Source organism: Schistocerca nitens, chromosome 11 (genome assembly GCF_023898315.1).
Source record: "Schistocerca nitens isolate TAMUIC-IGC-003100 chromosome 11, iqSchNite1.1, whole genome shotgun sequence".
Classification (NCBI taxonomy): domain Eukaryota; kingdom Metazoa; phylum Arthropoda; class Insecta; order Orthoptera; family Acrididae; genus Schistocerca; species Schistocerca nitens.
The window spans coordinates 21,870,950-21,889,341 of record NC_064624.1 but is presented as its reverse complement, the minus strand read 5'-3'; the positions used below and the strand labels follow the sequence as shown (position 1 = coordinate 21,889,341).

General features: G+C 38.0%; 1 protein-coding gene across 3 annotated transcripts in view; it reads left to right on the top strand.

Annotated features, from left to right (window-relative positions):
* Positions 1–10,351, top strand: part of LOC126213421 (uncharacterized) — a 71,473-nt gene extending 61,122 nt beyond the window's left edge. The window contains exons 5-6 of one of the 3 annotated variants that reach the window (XR_007541163.1): positions 6,903–6,982; positions 7,129–7,149. Coding sequence is in view for 2 of the 3 variants with exons in the window: in XM_049941162.1 (XP_049797119.1) it covers positions 6,903–6,982; positions 10,087–10,228 (222 nt within the window). In the remaining variant the exon portion in view is untranslated. Of the gene's footprint in view, positions 1–6,902; positions 6,983–7,128; positions 7,165–10,086 lie in introns of those variants that run through there. The other 2 variants (XM_049941162.1, XM_049941163.1) reach the window with 2 other exon arrangements.
* Positions 10,352–18,392: the final 8,041 nt, after the last annotated feature.

The window sequence follows — 18,392 nt, the reverse complement described above, 5'->3', positions numbered from 1 at the left end:
GATGTTAAGATTAAGTACTGTCTCACTAGAATACTGAAGCAGAACAAACCACATAAACAGAAGATCATTCGAAGTGAAACCAGGTGGACTGTGTGCCGCCAGAAGGAAATCTCCTAAAACAAAAAATATGTCATAATGGCCAACACCACTTAATATGGTACTGTCAGTGTAAAATAAAGAAAATGTCACACATGGGGATTGTGTGTCATCCCCCTGATAACCATTTCAGCAGGCATTACCTAAAAATATAACGTTCATTTTCTTCTTCTTCTGGTTTTTCCGAAGTAGTGAAGCCTGAGGAAGTACTTTCAGTTATTATATGAGCATGGTGTCTGTTGTTTTGGACATTTCTGGAAGAACACACACCACACTGAATCCACAGCTATGACAGCAATTGTAGTTGGAGGGAGAGGAAGGCAGAGAAAGGGAAGGGACTAATGATATTAGCTGCATCGAGACTTTACACAGTCAGCAGCGATGAGTGAAAATGCGTGCTGTAGAGGGACTCAAACCCATGATCTTCTGGTTACTAGGCAGTCACATTAACCGCAATGCCACCTGGACACAGTGTTTATTGCAAAAACGCAGACTATCTCATCGTGCTCCCCAGCAGACTCACACTGCCACCCAGTGGCATCTATCAGCAGTCCCTGTCCATGTCGTACTTTCTCGCTGATTTTATATTCACACTGTAGGTTGAATGTAAGTGTACATCCACACTGAAGGTAGGGAATTAATTACCTATTGAGGTGAATCAATAGTATGAATGCATGGTAAAACTTGCTCACAATTAACTCACCATGTAAAAAGAAATTGGTCAAATCTAGAACATAGAACTATTCACACATATTTTATTCAGCATAACTAAAACAAACTGTTCTTCATATCATTGTCAACTCTCTGCCAGGACAAGAACTTTTTTTTTCTTTCCTTCATTATGGGATACTTAACCAACCACAGTTTGTATTTCAAGATGGCTTTCATACTGAGGTAGTTTTCAGTCAGCAGTTGGTTCCCACTCCTTGTTGCACATATCCTGCAGATGCGTGCTGTTTCATTTAGTTTCAACACAATAGACAACTACATTTTTACCCAGTGAACTCAGTTGTGTAACAGTCCATCCCACAGAAATCAGCTGAAGACAGCAACATTCTCTGTTGCCAAAATAACTGGTGATCTGAGGCATCTCAACACCTTGGAAGATTACTAACATTATCAGACATATTGGGTTTTTAAAATGTTGTCTATATCTTGCTTACGTCTTTCATTCTTGCAGTCTGTAAATATAATACTGAATACTTTTTCTGTAATACTGTATTGTATAAGTTGGGCAAGCCCAGATAAACCTATTGTTTACATTTGACTGCACAAAAATTAGTTGTCCTCTAAGAATACTAAGTCTGGCCGTCTACACAATCTGGCAACACTATAGTATGTGTATGTGTCTGGAGGAAATGTTCTCTTCCACTCGAGCTGTTACAGTGTTTTATCTGGTAGTAAATGTCGTGCAATGTAGATGCATAGTTGAGAGTTTAAGTCCTCTCATTCTTTTATTTTTTAACCACATTTCGGCTGTGTACTTAATGTATCGGTCTGATGGAAACTCAGAGATAATTTGCTTCACTTTCTTATCTTCTGTGCAAGAGCTCATGGCTGCATCAAGATCGGAATAGATTATAGTCGAGAGTTTTCTTTCCATAGAGCAGCAACCAGCCATCTGCCACTGGTCTCTTGATGCCAGCCACCATCTGACCAGTTGAGCTCATTGCGATGTATTTTTGGCACCTTGCAGCTCTCGCATTTAAATTGTTTCTTTGTGTAGTTTGATTCTCCGCATGAAATAACTTTGATAAATGGTGTGGACACCATGCAGTTACACATGTGTAGGTTATTGTGAATATATTTATCAGTTGCCATTTTCTTATTTGAACTTCCAATATTTGATGTGTAGTTATGAACTGGATTGTGTGTAGTTGAATCTTATGAATATTGTTTAAGTGTTATGAAATAGATGCAAGAGGAAAGGGTCTAACACTTCAGACATATTTTTCATTTTGGGGTTAACTGACAGGTGAAGGAGCCTCCATATTTGCCATGTCTTTTATAACAGCATCTTCTCAATGTTGATAGCTATGGCATAGGGAAGCTCTATGAGTGAACTGATGACACTGAAACCAAAATGCGGTAATAGACACCAGTTTGAATTTTGTTGCTGTTAGTTGTGGCATGTCGTACTTCTGCTATTGACTTCTTAACTTTGTCAGTTGAATGCAAATGTTGCACGAAAGTTAAATTGTAACAGTTCATCATATGAATGCAAATGTTGCAGGAAAGTTAAATTGTAACAGTTCATCATATATGTCAATTATTGAAACTTCATGAATGTGGAAATTCATTCATGCCAGAATGAAAGAAACAAGAAAATGCTTCTCTGATGTGGTTTTCCTAATATCGTTCCACACTTCACACAAATGCTTCAAGGTGCATTCACCCCTCTGTTAAACCCACAGCAAACAGTATGTCACATATATTAGATATCTTCCTCGTGCTACTTAGTTTATAATGCATAACAAATGTTAAAAAGATCAAATTATGAAAAATCCAATTCATAACTGCAAGTCAAATACTAGAATTTTAAATTAGAAAATGACAGTTGATAAATACACTCATACCTTTTGTGTAGCTCCATGTTCACTTTGTTTACTAAAGTTATTTACTGCAGAAAATCCAACTATGCTAATAAATAATTTCATGCTTATCAGTGTGAGAGCATAAATTTACTCCAAACGCAGATGCACCACATTCATCTGTTCGGACTACAACCAGTGTCAGATGCCTGGTGGTGAGCAGCTGGGCTGCAGTGGTTATGTAGGGTGAGGAAACGTTTAAGCATAAACTGTTGTGATCATGATGCAGCCAAAGGCTCTTTTGTTATTACTGTGTGGTTAGAAAGTGAAGCGGATTACCTTTGAGGTTTCATCAGGTTCACACTTTTAGCAGGCAGTCAAACTGCAGTTAAAAAATAAAGGAATGAATAGACTGGAGCATACAACTTTGCATCTACATTGCATGACATTTACCACTAGACCACAAGTGGTACAACACTCTAACAACTCAAGTGATAGACAATGTCTACATCTTACAGTGTCTGCATCCTGTGTTGTCAAATCATGCATATGACAAGGCTTAGAATTCTGGGGGGTGGGGAACTTTCTGTGCTGTCAAGTGTATGTGTTCAGTTGTTTCATTTAATGTGGTCTGGTAGTTGCTTCACATACTCATTTGATATAACTTTTTGTTAATGGTAACTACATTACCTGAGAGCTTGTATAGTTACAAATATTATTGATTGATCAATGGAAGGTCCAGGATGTAAGAACAATGATATAGAGGATAGATTTCTACTCGTAACGTAGAAGAGTCATCAAGTTGTGGGCCGGCACAATGAAAAGGACACAGGAAGTATGCACAATCTCCGACAAAGTCCTTCCTCAGAAGTAGAACTCTATATATATATATCTCTCTCTCTCTCTCTCTCTCTCTCTCTCTCTCTCTCTCTCTCTCTCTCTCTCTCTCTCTCTCACACACACACACACACACACACACACACACACACACGGCTACTGTCTGTGGCTATTAAGGCCCGACTGTGACTGTGTATGACATGAGCAACAACTGCTGAAGTGAGTGACAGGTAAAAGGAGGCAGCACAGGTTGAGGAGTGGGAGGGATAGTAGGGTAGGGGTTGGGGAAGAAGTGAACCAACTGTGAGCTACTACCTGTATTCTGTAATGGTCTAACTTCTGTATCAATATTTTGTGATCAACACAACTGAACACCTTAGTTGATTAAAAAAAGATGGCTAGTGCTCGAAACCATTTGTTTAATCCATCCAGTACCTCACAGAGAAAAGAGAATATAGCATTTTCAGTTTTTAAACCACTTCTAAAACTGATCTGGACATTTGATAGCAAATTATGTGAAATAAAATGATCAATTATCCTTACATACACAGCCTTTTCAATAACTTAAGCAAACACTGTTGGCATAGAAATAGGTCTAAAATTGGTCACATTATCCCTTTCTCCCCTTTTACAAAGTAGCTTTTTCATGCAAACAGATAGCTTGTTAGTGGTCGTGCCCACATAGAATGTGCCACAGATGTTACCGTGTATTTGGTAGATCGTATGGCTGTTTTCACAGGTGGCGCTGTCTTTGATCAAATAGGGGATGCCAGTGATAGGACTGGAGTAGATATGGCTTCTGGGTCTGTTGCAGGGATATAACCCTTGAGGCAAGGGGCTAGGAGCAAGAGAGGAGTAGTGATGGATAAGAGTATTGTCTAGGACTGGTGGGCAACAAGATATCATTATGGGAGGGTTGGGGAAGACAGTAGTGAGGATATTTTAGGACAGGTCGGGAGACAGTCAAAACTGAAATGACAAATATCCTCACCATCCCTCCCACAGTGATATTCCACCACCCACCCAACATATGAAATATACTTGTCCATCTCTAGCCTGCCCCAGTTCCCAACTCCTTGGTACATGCCTCATATCTATGCAATAGACTCAGATGCAAGACCTGTCCCATACATCCTTCTGTTACCACCTACTACAATCATATCATTGGCCTCTCTTACCCCATCCAAGGCAGGACCACCTGTGTAAGCAGCTGTGAGATCTACAAACTTAGTTACAACCACTGTGCGGCATTCTACATGGGCATGACTACTAACAGGCTAACAAGCAGGGAAATCTTCCTATAATATATCCATTGTTCATAAATCCCCCCTCGCCTCCACCTTCCATTCTTCCACCTGCCTACCCCCTTCCCAGCTCCCACTGCAATACTTATCTTGCTAATGCACCTAGAAGTTCTTTCCCTCTTCTGTACCCTCCCTTTCCTCCTCCCCATTTCCACACTCTTCCAGCACAGTCTCTTGATGCTGCTCCTAGCAACCCACTTGGATAGTCTCACAGGCAGCACCAGCATCATCCCCCACACGTAACCTGATACTCCACCCTCTCCCTTCCACAACCTACATCTTCATACACCGCCCCATCCGAGCAGATTGCTGTTTCATCAGACGCGGATGCAGTCACAGTCGCAGTTGAACTCTAGTGCTCTGAGGCAGTGGTCATGTGTGTGCGAGCTATGCTAGGGTGAATGTGTGTGTGTGTGTGTGTGTGTGTGTGTGTGTGTGTGTGTGTGTGTGTGTGTGTGTGTTTTAATGCAGAAGAACTTTGTCTGGAAGCTTTAATATTTTAGCAGGCTTCTCATTTTGCCTCTTTGTGGCTCAACACAGCCTCTATGTGATGAATAGCAATATATTCTTCCCATATTAATGTTATTCATTGTTTGTAAAAAATGTAACTCAATGCTGCCTCTATATGATGAATAGCAATATAGCCTTCCCATGTTATTCATTGTTCATGTAAAATGTAACTAAGTCTGACACATTATCCTGAAGCATTTGGAAGTTACATCTTAGGCCTTAGATGTTATTTTCTTCCTGTTTATCAAGCAGTTTCCTCCCTTTTGACCCACTCCCGAATCTTGTAAGATGGCACCAAGACAAAATTTACCCCATTGCTTTTGTGGTTGCAATTGTGGTGTTTTCTGTAAAAAGAGATACACAGTTTCTGTAGGAGCTGATGTTCCACATACCAAATTGTTTGATCACAAATACCAGATTATTTTATCACTACTTTCAAAAACCATCCTATGCTGATTACCACAAGGAAAATCGCTTTTATTGAGATAGCTCGTCGTTGTTGGTTTCCAAAACAGGACAGCTGCTAGGATAGTAATTTTGTTGCTTTATGTGGCTATTCATACATCAATGTGTGTGCCATTGTGATTGATTTAGACTAAGTTTGCTTAAAAGGCAAACAATTTGCTATAAAAGAGACTTACTTATTTTGCAATTTAATTGTAGCTATGTTTTTTTTGACACATTCCCCACAGTTGTAGCAGAAAGACTTCATGCTTCATACTATCACCTGTTCAGCAGTTTAGTAACTGATGGGAACTAGGAAGAACACCATCTGTTTTTTTATGAAGCTCTCAGTCCTATGCAGGTTACAGTCAATATCTGAGGGATGTCATAGTTAAAAAAAGAGTTCTGTAAATAGCGTGTTTATGTAGCCACCCTGAGTGTACAAAATAAAAGTAAAGGAGTGTGTTAGTAAATAGGCCATTTTTTTGTTTGAATGTTTTAAGAAGAAGAAGTAACACATATTTTTTTTCAATTTGTTGTATTCTGGTAAGAAAATTCATTTATACAAAATATTGTGTGTGTGTGTGTGTGTGTGTGTGTGTGTGTGTGTGTGTGTGTGTGTGTGTGTGTGTTGGAGGGGGGGTGCTAGAGAAAAAGTGTGTGGGGGGGGGAGGGGGAGCACTGCACTGAAAACATTGTAAAATAATGCTCCAATATTGTTTATTCATATGTGTTATCTCCAGTGCTATTTCAAAAACATTTTCCCACACTAATGGCATAACATTTAGCACCCCCTCCCTTCCTCACCTTGTATCACCCCTCTTCCTTTCACTCCTTGCCTCGTACATTACTTACCATAGCTTGGTAAGACCTTTAAAAATAAATCTAAATCCAGTGAGCATAGAAACTGATTATTTTTGCTACTTATTATGAGACACCTTGTTTACAAATTTTGCATGACCAGCACCAACAGTGCTGCAAATGGTCACTTGAGTCACTTTGGCCTTAAACCAACTCTGATTATCTCAGTACAATTATTCCATCCATTTAGTGCAGCAAAGAAAAGAGACTTGGTTGTGCAACTAATTGCACGAGTAAGAAATGATCACTGTATTAATAAAACTTAGATCAATGATATACTTTATGCAATAATTAAGACTTATCTTTCCTCTGTTTCCAGAAAGTGATGACCTTTGAAAGATGGTGGTGTGTTTTAACAGATGAACTTGATCTCTGCATTCAGAGATCTGTGGAGAACAAGTAAGCATGTTTGAAATTTCACTTGTTTCTGACATGTTGCTTACAATGACTGCCTTTTGTCACGTTCAAAATGTAGATTACATTGATATTTAACTGATTTCATATTTCTCTTTTTTGTGATTAAGTAGTATATGACTTGTCATCAGGTCCTTTGAAGCCGAAAACTCACCTTAGAACATATAAATGATAATTAAATGGACACCCTAGCTGCAAACAGGCGTTGATGTACTTCATTGGGGACATGTTGAAAATGTGTGCCCCGACCGGGACTCGAACCCGGGATCTCCTGCTTACATGGCAACCACTCTATCCAACTGAGCCACCGCGGGCACAGAGGATAGTGCGTCTGCAGGGACTTATCCCTTGCACGCTCCCCGTGAGATCCACATTCCCAACATGTCCACACCACTACATTCGTAGTGCGCCTAATAGATGTTTGCCCATCATACTCATTACTCGTGACAGATTAATCTACCAAGTCCCGTACGAGTTCGGGCATAGCGTGTGCGTTCACACAAGAAGGTCAATGGCCGGGAAGCCATATTTTAACTATATATGACGGTAGTATCTGTTCCCGAAAGAACAGTTACCGTGGATGACCATGCAGCTTTGTTAGAAATGAAATGATAATTAAATGGACACCCTAGCTGCAAACAGGCGTTGATGTACTTCATTGGGGACATGTTGAAAATGTGTGCCCCGACCGGGACTCGAACCCGGGATCTCCTGCTTACATGGCAACCGCTCTATCCAACTGAGCCACCGCGGGCACAGAGGATAGTGCGTCTGCAGGGACTTATCCCTTGCACGCTCCCCGTGAGATCCACATTCCCAACATGTCCACACCACTACATTCGTAGTGCGCCTAATAGATGTTTGCCCATCATACTCATTACTCGTGACAGATTAATCTACCAAGTCCCGTACGAGTTCGGGCATAGCGTGTGCGTTCACACAAGAAGGTCAATGGCCGGGAAGCCATATTTTAAGTATATATGACGGTAGTATCTGTTCCCGAAAGAACAGTTACCGTGGATGACCATGCAGCTTTGCTAGAAATGAAATGATAATTAAATGGACACCCTAGCTGCAAACAGGCGTTGATGTACTTCATTGGGGACATGTTGAAAATGTGTGCCCCGACCGGGACTCGAACCCGGGATCTCCTGCTTACATGGCAACCGCTCTATCCAACTGAGCCACCGCGGGCACAGAGGATAGTGCGTCTGCAGGGACTTATCCCTTGCACGCTCCCCGTGAGATCCACATTCCCAACATGTCCACACCACTACATTCGTAGTGCGCCTAATAGATGTTTGCCCATCATACGGGGAGCGTGCAAGGGATAAGTCCCTGCAGACGCACTATCCTCTGTGCCCGCGGTGGCTCAGTTGGATAGAGCGGTTGCCATGTAAGCAGGAGATCCCGGGTTCGAGTCCCGGTCGGGGCACACATTTTCAACATGTCCCCAATGAAGTACATCAACGCCTGTTTGCAGCTAGGGTGTCCATTTAATTATCATTTCATTTCTAGCAAAGCTGCATGGTCATCCACGGTAACTGTTCTTTCGGGAACAGATACTACCGTCATATATAGTTAGAACATATAGGCCGCCCGCTGTGGCCGAGCGGTTCTAGGCGCTTCAGTCTGGAACCACGCAGCTGCTATGGTCGCAGGTTCGAATCCTGCCTCAGGCGTGGACGTGTGTGATGTCCTTAGGTTAGTTAGGTTTAAGTAGTTCTAAGTCTAGGGGTCTGATGACCTCAGATGTCAAGTCCCATAATGCTTAGAGCCATTTGAACCATTTTTGAACATGCAGTTAGCAGTTCATTGTGAAGTAAATTTGCAGATTTGTTCCACAAACTTGAACCATTTAGTTACGTAAAAGGCTTCAGTAAGGTCACAAAATATACCAGGAGGATTATTTTGGTTGTTTTTAGTTCTGCTAGGTTTTCATTCATAAGGGTATATGGTGGCTGCTACATGTGAAACTCAAAAGTATTTAGCAAATTTTGTTTGAGTTAAGGACTGATTATGAATACGGTTCAAGGTTAATTGTATCAACCTTTCACAAGATTTTACTAATCTGCTAGAAACACTGTCATGGAAAAATATTGCTGCTTTTAGCAACTTTTAATTCCCTTTGGTCTTGCATATTTGATATTAACGACGTTTGGTGATGTAAAAAGTATTGAATTATCAATTTCACGGCTGAAATGCCACAATTATTAAAATATTTCTGGCTATTATTCTGTGGTTTTTCCTGATTTCTTTGATGACTTGTGGCATATAAGTTCTTGTATTCCATTTGGAACTAATTAAAGAATGGAAACTCCAGGTAGGAATATCAACAATTTAGGAAAAGGTAGATTGCTACTCACTGTAAAGGAGACACGTTAAGTTGCAGACAGGCATAATTAATATGCAAGTTAATGTGTCTTCTTTATGGTAAGTAGCAATTTGTTTTTTTCTGCAGCATTAATTGTTTGTAGAATGCAAAGGTTACAATATTTACACTGTAACCAAAGCAGTAAGCGACTGTTTTCTTCAAAGTGAAAGTGCTTTGCAAACAAACAACTTCTGTTACTTTTGGTTCTCCTTGGAACACTCAAATGGCTTATTGTTGTTCAGTTTTCAACTCTTGTACCAAAGTCATAATAAAGTTTTAAAATGATGACACTGCCACCACCTGCCTGTGTGTTTTTTTATTATTTCCCAAATTTAGGCTATTGAGCTATTACCAAATGCAACTGGGAAAAATATTAGTACATGTTAGCCATTTTGTGCTGCCTGGTTTATCTTTACAGGTCTCAATGAAATGTTTTGTTAGTGATATGTTTGTCAGATATGCTTTACATGTACTGATCTCTTTCCCAGTTGCAATTAATAATGGCACGAAAAAAGAAATAATGAAAAAGAACATGTAGGCAAATGGAGATAGTGCTACTGTTAGTGTTACGTGTCATTTAGAATGGAAAATGCCAATGTACATCTCTTAGGCTCTGCAAGAGATGAAAATATCCATGTGAATAAAGAGAAAAGTTTTAAATTGAGGGAGAATGATTGAGAGCTGTAGACTGTCGCTAGGCTTTCTGTTTGTGCAGAGCTGCCCGTCTGGTGGAAGTGGATAGTCAGCGCATGTCTCCAACTGCTGTAGTGGGCGTATGTTGTTCTGTGCAGCCACAAGTGGAAAGTGTCATGAGAAATGTTCATGGAGAAGACGTAAGACTTGAATTAAAAACGTAAAAATGTATCTTTGATATCTTCTCCAGTTGTTCTTGTTCTTCTTGTTGTTGATCTTGCTATGGAACAAGTACTTGAGGTGGAGGCAAATATTTAAATTGAGGTCTGCAAGACTGGATGATGTAATATGACCAAGTTGTACTCTTAACAGATGAGAGAATATAAGTTTTAAGTGGAAAGAGGTGTTTGAGGTGCTAGATCAGAATTGACCTCTCTTTCAGTGTATTTCTTAAATTGTCGAAGTAGGGGTCCCCATCAAGGCACAAAGAAGAAGAGAAGCTGGAAGTGAATAGCAGGACCAGCTGTGGATCCTGTAATAAATAATATAGGTGACTGTATATTCAGAGAAGTTTTGTTGTGTGAGCATATCTGGAATTCAAGGAGTAAAGAAACTTCTATAGCCCTTGCGTGTGAACCTCCCTGTGTGTGAACATGATACTCACACATCCAGTCTGAGGACAAACTAAGACCCAAACCAAGTTGCATATGTTGACAATATAGGCCAGGAGAAAGGAAATATGGTAGTAGGAGAGTGGAAAATAAAAAAAGAACATCAATTTAAAAAGATTTTCCTTTTATATTCAAGGAGTACAGTTGCCAAAGGCAACTGACATCAACAATGGAACATCTAGCTGTAGACACGTAGTATAAATAGATAAGAAGAATTGGTAAAGAAATAGGGGAGAACAAATTGCCAAGAATTTGGGAAGTAAAAGGAGGGTGCTAATAAAGGTTAAACAGAAGAGCACAGTTGATCATAGTAACAAAAGTCCATCGCTAAGGATTGTAAATGTGTGACAGAAGAAAAAGGTCTACAATCCTTATACAGTTGGTGTTACGATAAGGAAGATGTTGTGGTGAGTTCCGTGAAGAAGAATGGTGACAGGATGGCAGTCTACAAACATTGTGTCCGCCTCTCGACTCGGCATGCAGCCCACGGCACCACACAGTTTTTGGTTGCCAGCCACGCTACAACAGCAGCCTGTGACAGCTGCTTGATGTGATGTGTCTGCAGCACACCAGCACGCAACTCATCACCAGCACACAGTTCTTATCTTAGGGTGGGCTGTGGTTAATATATTTTAAGGTAAATTTGTTTGTTTTGGTGAATAGAGTAAAGAAATTAATTGTTGATGTTTGCTACACATTAAATGAAGTGACTTTGTGCAGGGAGTACTATAATGGAAAAGTGATATTAAATTTGGTAAATAGAAGATACAGTGTGTCTGTAAAGTCATAGTGCAGTTTTAATTGGTCACAGAAATGTAGTGAAATGAGGTAGAAATGTGATACGAGATGAAAGTGAAAGACGAACTTTCCAAGTGTGCATACATGTTTGGTGCAGTTCTATGTGGCTTCCATTTGTTGCACCACATACATCTAAATGATATATTCTAGCTCTTACCACACGTGTATGGGCATCTGGTGTAACAGAGCGAATAGCATCTGCGATTCTGTGATTAATGTTGTTGATACATTCACTGTATACACGTTGCTTCACATAACCCTAAAAGTAAAATTCTAATGATATTAGCTCCAGGATCATGGTGGTCATGAGTTAAAACCACCCCTTCCTATTCATTGTGGGGGAAAATTCTGTATCCAAAAATTTGCGAACATTGTTGATGTAGTGTGGAGGAGCACCATTATATTCAAACACGATACCTTCTGGAAATTGTGGCACTGCCACTGCATTCAATGCAACATGTCAAGGTAGTTGTTGACATCATAGTCTGCTCCACGTAGAAAAATTGGCCTAAAACTTACGCATCAGGGCACACCGTGTGTTGACCTTGTGTTCAGCGTAGGCACAAGGATTTTCTGAAGCCCGTATTCTGATGAACAGTGATGAATATGACAGACATGGAATGTGCCTCATTGCTGTACACAATTTCCTTCATAAATTGTTCATCTTAACTGATCCCATCAAGCATTCTGTAATTAACTTCAATCATTTGGACCTATCAGTCAGTTTGTTACTGTGCAACAACCACAATTTGTGACCCTAAAAAGATTATTTTTTTTCAGACCTTATGAACTGATCTTTTTTGTAGGTCTAATTATCAGTGGTAGACACACCAGATTTTTGGTTCTCAATAGTTAGCTAACTTGTACAGCTTCTACGGACTCGGGGCGTAGTGAATGCCTACCAGAACATGGTTCATCAACAAACTGCCAGTCTCCTTTAACTGGGTATCCCACCAATTAATGGTTTTTTATAAGTGGTGGCTCTTTGTTGTACATGTGATGATATTCAAGTTGAACATCGTTCACGGATTTTATTAAGCAAGCTACGAAGTACACTAAACTTTTCTTTGTATCATCAACATCTCGACTGACATGGCCTGATCAGCTGCTGCTGGTAACCAGTTTGTTGGGTTGCTTCATGACTTACATACACACACATCATTGAACATCATACTACAGAAACTCTTTGCTATACTGTCCAGTGTAGTGCAAGTTCCAATCTTTCATTTGGCTTCTGTTAGCCACAACAAGCGTTCATAACTGCAACATGACTTTACAGACCCACAGAAAGTGAAAGACTAGAAAAATAACCCCTGATGGACAGGGAATGAAGATAGCAGTTTTTCTTGTGAAGTTGTAATAGTAAAACATAATATTATGGCTCAAGGCAATCACCTTAATAGTGAAATGCTTCAAAAACAAGGGAGTACAACTAAGCCAGAAAATAGTAATGCAAAATTAGTAGAAGAGCTAAAGAAATAGATTCGGGAAACTTGTGAGATTCTGAAATCATACCTTGAGATGAAGCTAGGTAATAAATTAGATGAAAAACTGTCAGCATTAACAGACGAGATACACACCGAAATTTTATGGCAGTGTGATTTGGTGAGGTGTGAAATACATGGTCATATTAAAGAATTACACATCATTAGAGAGCATGTATGTGATTTGACTGAGAAGGTTTGCAAATATGTAAAGGATCCAATCTCAGAGGCACAAGGCCACATCAGATTATTAGAACAGTGGTGTGAAAATGGTGAACCAATTTGTTCACGAGATACACTTACCAGTTTGGAGGAAAAAGGTGAAGAATTACTAGAACAGAAATTTTGAGAAAAGGCAAAGAACTTGGATAATATCAAACTTTCTGGGGAATGAGGCTACTCAACACAACATGGAATTCAAATGATTGTGGGATGAGTTAGCAAAAACCCCAATAGAAAGAAAATCAGTGCCTGAGAAAATCCTGTGCCACTAGTACATTATTGGAAGTATTTCAATTAGGTAGTATTTTATCCACTTTTGGCTAGAGAACACCACATCTGGTTTCATAAATTACACTTTGGGAGAAATACTTCATCCAGCCACAAGATTTTTTTAAAATTGTGCCAGCACTAATTTCAGGCCTTAGCCCATCATCAGGTGTGTAGCATTGATTTCTTTAGAAGTTTTACATTTGTGTTCTAAAATAGAACATAGTTTTAGTGATTGCTTAATTTATGAAAGGTTTTACATTTGTGTTCTAAAATATTTCAAAGTTTTTATGATTGCATAAATTTACATGTATATATGTTCTATATATTGTGTTTACTTCATGAAGAGCTCTCTGTTACATATTATAAGGCAGAGATTTGATTTTCTTTTACATTTCATGTTGGTCAACGAACTAAATACAAGATGGTGGATACATTTGTTTACATCAGCATTGTTCAACGTGGATTGTAAAAGAGTGATCAGACCTTCATCTTATAATATGTAAAGTACAATTAATAAAACTATAAACAGCCGACCAGTTGCAATGGATAAAGAATTCTTTACTTAGGTTTCAACAAATATAAATTTGTCTTCTTCAGAAGGTGGCTTAAGGACAATGAACATCATAGCTTACATTAGAAAAGTATGAAACTTAAATCAAGTATAGATTTTAACACAAATTAGAGAGCTCTTGCATTACAGAAATATGAGAACGACAACTGGTACTTACAATTTTACATTAGTAAGGACTAATGTACCATCACCGTTTTTACAAATGTCGGTATAGATTCATTTGTCAAAATTGAAATATGGCCCTAGAATTAGGGTTTGTCATGTAAATATAAATTAGTATATGGATCTTGCAGAGCTCCCAACCAACTGAGTGTAATAGGCGAGCGTAGTTGCTCTGCGACCAGGGCAGGTGGCTCTCATGGCTCGAACCATGTGCCAATTGACGTACAAAGGCAACTTGTTAATTATCAGTATTAATAACGTCCTTAGATAAAATAACAATGAAAAGAAGGAAGGCGTTTAACACTCCCGTTATAACAGTATGGGAGCATTGGTACAATTAATGTAGTTATACATAAAAAAGGCATGTGGTGCTTATGCCAAGAGAGTGAAGCCCACAAACGGTATATGTGTCAGAACTTTAAAATTGACAATAATGGCTCTTAAGACAAAATTAGGAATCCTGGTATACAATACAGTTAATACACATTTGCAGGGAACCAACATTTTAAAGCCAGACAAAATCACATAAAGGCCGATGTGGTGGCAACCATACATTGTGAGAAAACCACATTACATATAGGCTAGTGAGCTTAAAGCATTGAAGGTGCATCATAGCTTCCTGAGGAGATAGACCACTAAGGTTACCAGCATTAATGTTATACCATAAACAGTACAGGTTTAAAGCCTTAGAAAAATTGTCTACAAGCAAGGTTCAACTGGTCGTTCAGTATATTACCGTCCTTGAGCTCTAGATGTTTGAAAATTTGTAACTCTTCCCGCAGATCTAATCTACGCCCTTTGACTTCTCCGTGTAGGATAACAGTGTCTTCTAACTGTTTAGGCGTATGACCGGCTATCAAGAGGCGTTCAGCAAAAGTAGAGCTATGTATATTCGCTCCTTTCTTACCTAATAGGTGTTCTTTATATCTTGTTTTCACAGTTCTGCCTGTTTGGCCAATATAATATGAAGGACAGTTATTACAGGTTAGTTTGTAAACACCTGAGTTGGAAAACCAATAGCTGGCAATCTCTACTGAATGTACAAGATTTCTTTTTAAACTGTTATCTGTAGAGGAGGAGACGTTACAGTTATATTTTTTCCTTAGAAGACGTTTTATCCTATACAGTATATTACCCAAGAAAAGAATGGAAATAAAGTTTTTAGCTTCTTTGCTATCAGTGGGAAGGTCGAACAATTTTGGAAAGTTTTCTTACTGAACAAGTAATCGATCATATTCTGATTGTACCCAGTATTAGCCACAATCACTTTGTTTAAAATACTAAAGTACAATTTATGGAACATATATAAGTAATCACAATAACTTGGTTATCTTTAAGATGCATATGTAAAACCTTTTGTAAAGTATGCAATACAGAAACATTGTTATACTTCAGGTCACAAATGTAAAACTTCCAAAAAAGTCAATGCTACTCCCACAGTATAATTTATGAAAACAGCTGCGGTGTTCTCTCACCAAGGTGGATAAAATAATTTTGTTACTATGCCACCAGGTAAGGAGAACTGTGCATGATTTGTGAAAAGTGCAAGCTTCAGCTAATGAAAGTAATACTTACTGTAGCATTTAACAAAAAGTATCTTGCTGAAAGAGTCATTCCAAAATATATCAAAGTGAACGTCAAGAATGTCAGTAAAACTGCGTATCTAGCAAATGTAAAGTGTGAACTGTGTTGGCTACATAGTGAAATGAGAGCTCAGTACAAACAGAAAGAGCTTCTGAACAGACAGATATATGTGCTTCGTTTAGAATGAAATAACTTGCTGTTTCCTTTGCATTTCATATGCATTGTAGATGAAACTTATGTTTTCATTAGGACAAAACATCATATCATACCGCAAAGACATAAGAGAAAATTAAAAGCCCTAATTTCAAGCAAGAAGTCATACAAAAACCCATCATCTGATGAAGATTGTTTCTTTGATAGAGTTATCAACTTCAGAACTATTAGTTTCATTAATTTTGAAAAAAATGTGCTAAGCAAGGCCCCAAAACATAACATTACAACTAAAACAAGTAAAAATTAGCATTAAAGAAGCAATTGTTGAAACCAAAATTGCATGTGAGATAGCTAAGGTAAATAATTGCAGTAAAAATGCAGTAGGTAATGAAATAAACAAGTTAATCCAGGAACACACAGACACAAACAAGACGCAATGCAAATTTTCATAAGACTCAACTGATCTCAGAAAAATAAATAAAAAAACTCAGTGAGAACAAAGCTCTGCAATGATAACGTATGAAGACGATTACATAAACAAACACTAGATTTTTTTCAGGAACGTAACATAAAAGAAATTAATACTGAGCAAAACCTAAAATTATTGAAAAATCTGAATGCACAATAATGTACCCTCCAGCCTCAGGACTTTGATCACAATCATAGATTCACAATGAACATTCACATTCTTTGATATAGTTAACTTGTTTACAAAAGTACCGGCAAAAGAAACGATCTCAGTAATTTAAAATAAGATGATTAAACATAAAAAAGATCAGTATACCAGAAATTTATGATCTAGTCAAACTTATAATCTTAGTGCTATCTCAAAACTAGTTCAGCTTTAATAACAATTTCTATGAACAAGAAGATGCCCTTGCAATAGGCAGGTGCCTAGCTAGTCTGCTAGCCAATATTTGCATAAATCATTTAGAAACATCTTTTTCAATGCCAATATGACAATAAAGAAAAAAGTCATATATTACAGACACTATGTGGATGACACACTTATCTTATTTGATAGAATGGTAGATGAAATTAATCAATTTTCAAAAGAGGTTAACAAATCCCACCGAAACCTAAAATTTACTGTTGAGCATGAAACTGATAATGGCATAAATTTCTTGGATAAAAAATTATTAAATACAATGGTAAATATAAGTTTAAAATATATAGAAAACCCACTACACTGGATACCACAACAGCAGCTAATCATGTCACCCTGAGCAACATAAAATGGTGTATTATAGGGTAACACTCAACAGAATGGGAAAAAAATCCATTTGGACATTGAAGATAAACTACAAGAACTAAAAACGATCAAACTAATCACCCATAATGATGGTTACAGCTCTGACACTATCACTAAACTTCACAACAGAATTAGAAAGAAATACAGGGACAAAAATAGCTCTAAGTCCAAATAAAACAGCAATTTAGCTCAAATACCTCATGAGAATTCTGTGAAATATATCTGCTTTCCGTACATTGGTAAAGCATCATATCATATTGTGAACTTATTCCATGCAATAAAATATCAAAATTAGTTTTTCCACAAACAATAAAATGAAAGACAAAATTGTTCACAACTTAAATTTAAAAACTGAAGTACAGCATAGGTCTGGCATTTATAAACTAAATTGTTCTCTGTGCCCCAACTTTAACATTAGCCAAACTGGTAAGAGGTTTAATGTATAATACTGTGAACACATAGATGCTCTTAGGCTCAACAACGTAAATAAGTCAACTTTTGCTAGTCGCATGGCCCAATGTGGAAACAGAAAAAAAAGCATCAAAGACAACTTAGTGATATTTCCTTTACTAGAATGGAAAAGAAAGAAATCCAGTATATCTCTAAAATTTCATACAGCTCCTATAATTTGAAATGATAGCAATTATAATTAATTGGCAGGGAGAAAATTCTTCATTGGCCATTACCAGCATCTTTGAAACCTTAATAATTAAATGTATTACTGTATGGAATTATCTGTACCATTAAAAGTACCTTTGCAGTAGCTCTAGAAGTGTGCCATATCTGTTCACATATCTCAGTATTTGGCACACTATATCAGCTGCCGATGTAAACAAATGTGTTTGCCATCATGTATTTAGCTCACTTCATTGGTCAACATTGACTGTAAAAGAAAATCAAACCACTGTCTTATAGTATGTAAAGGAGGGCTTTTTGTGAAGTAAGTGCTATGTATAGAGCATATATGAGCATAAAACTGTTTAATCATAAAAACTTTGATATATTTTAGGAAACAAATGTAAAGCCTTTTGTAAACAGTGCAACACAAATACCTTGTTATAATTTAGGACACAAATGTAAAACTTGCAAAGAAGTCAGTGCTGCCATCTGATGATAAGCTTAGCTCTGTAACTAGTAATGGTTTAATAAAATCATTTAAAAATATTTGAGGCTGGCTGCAGTATTTCCTACAGTGTAATTAGGAAGTAACTTGAATATGTA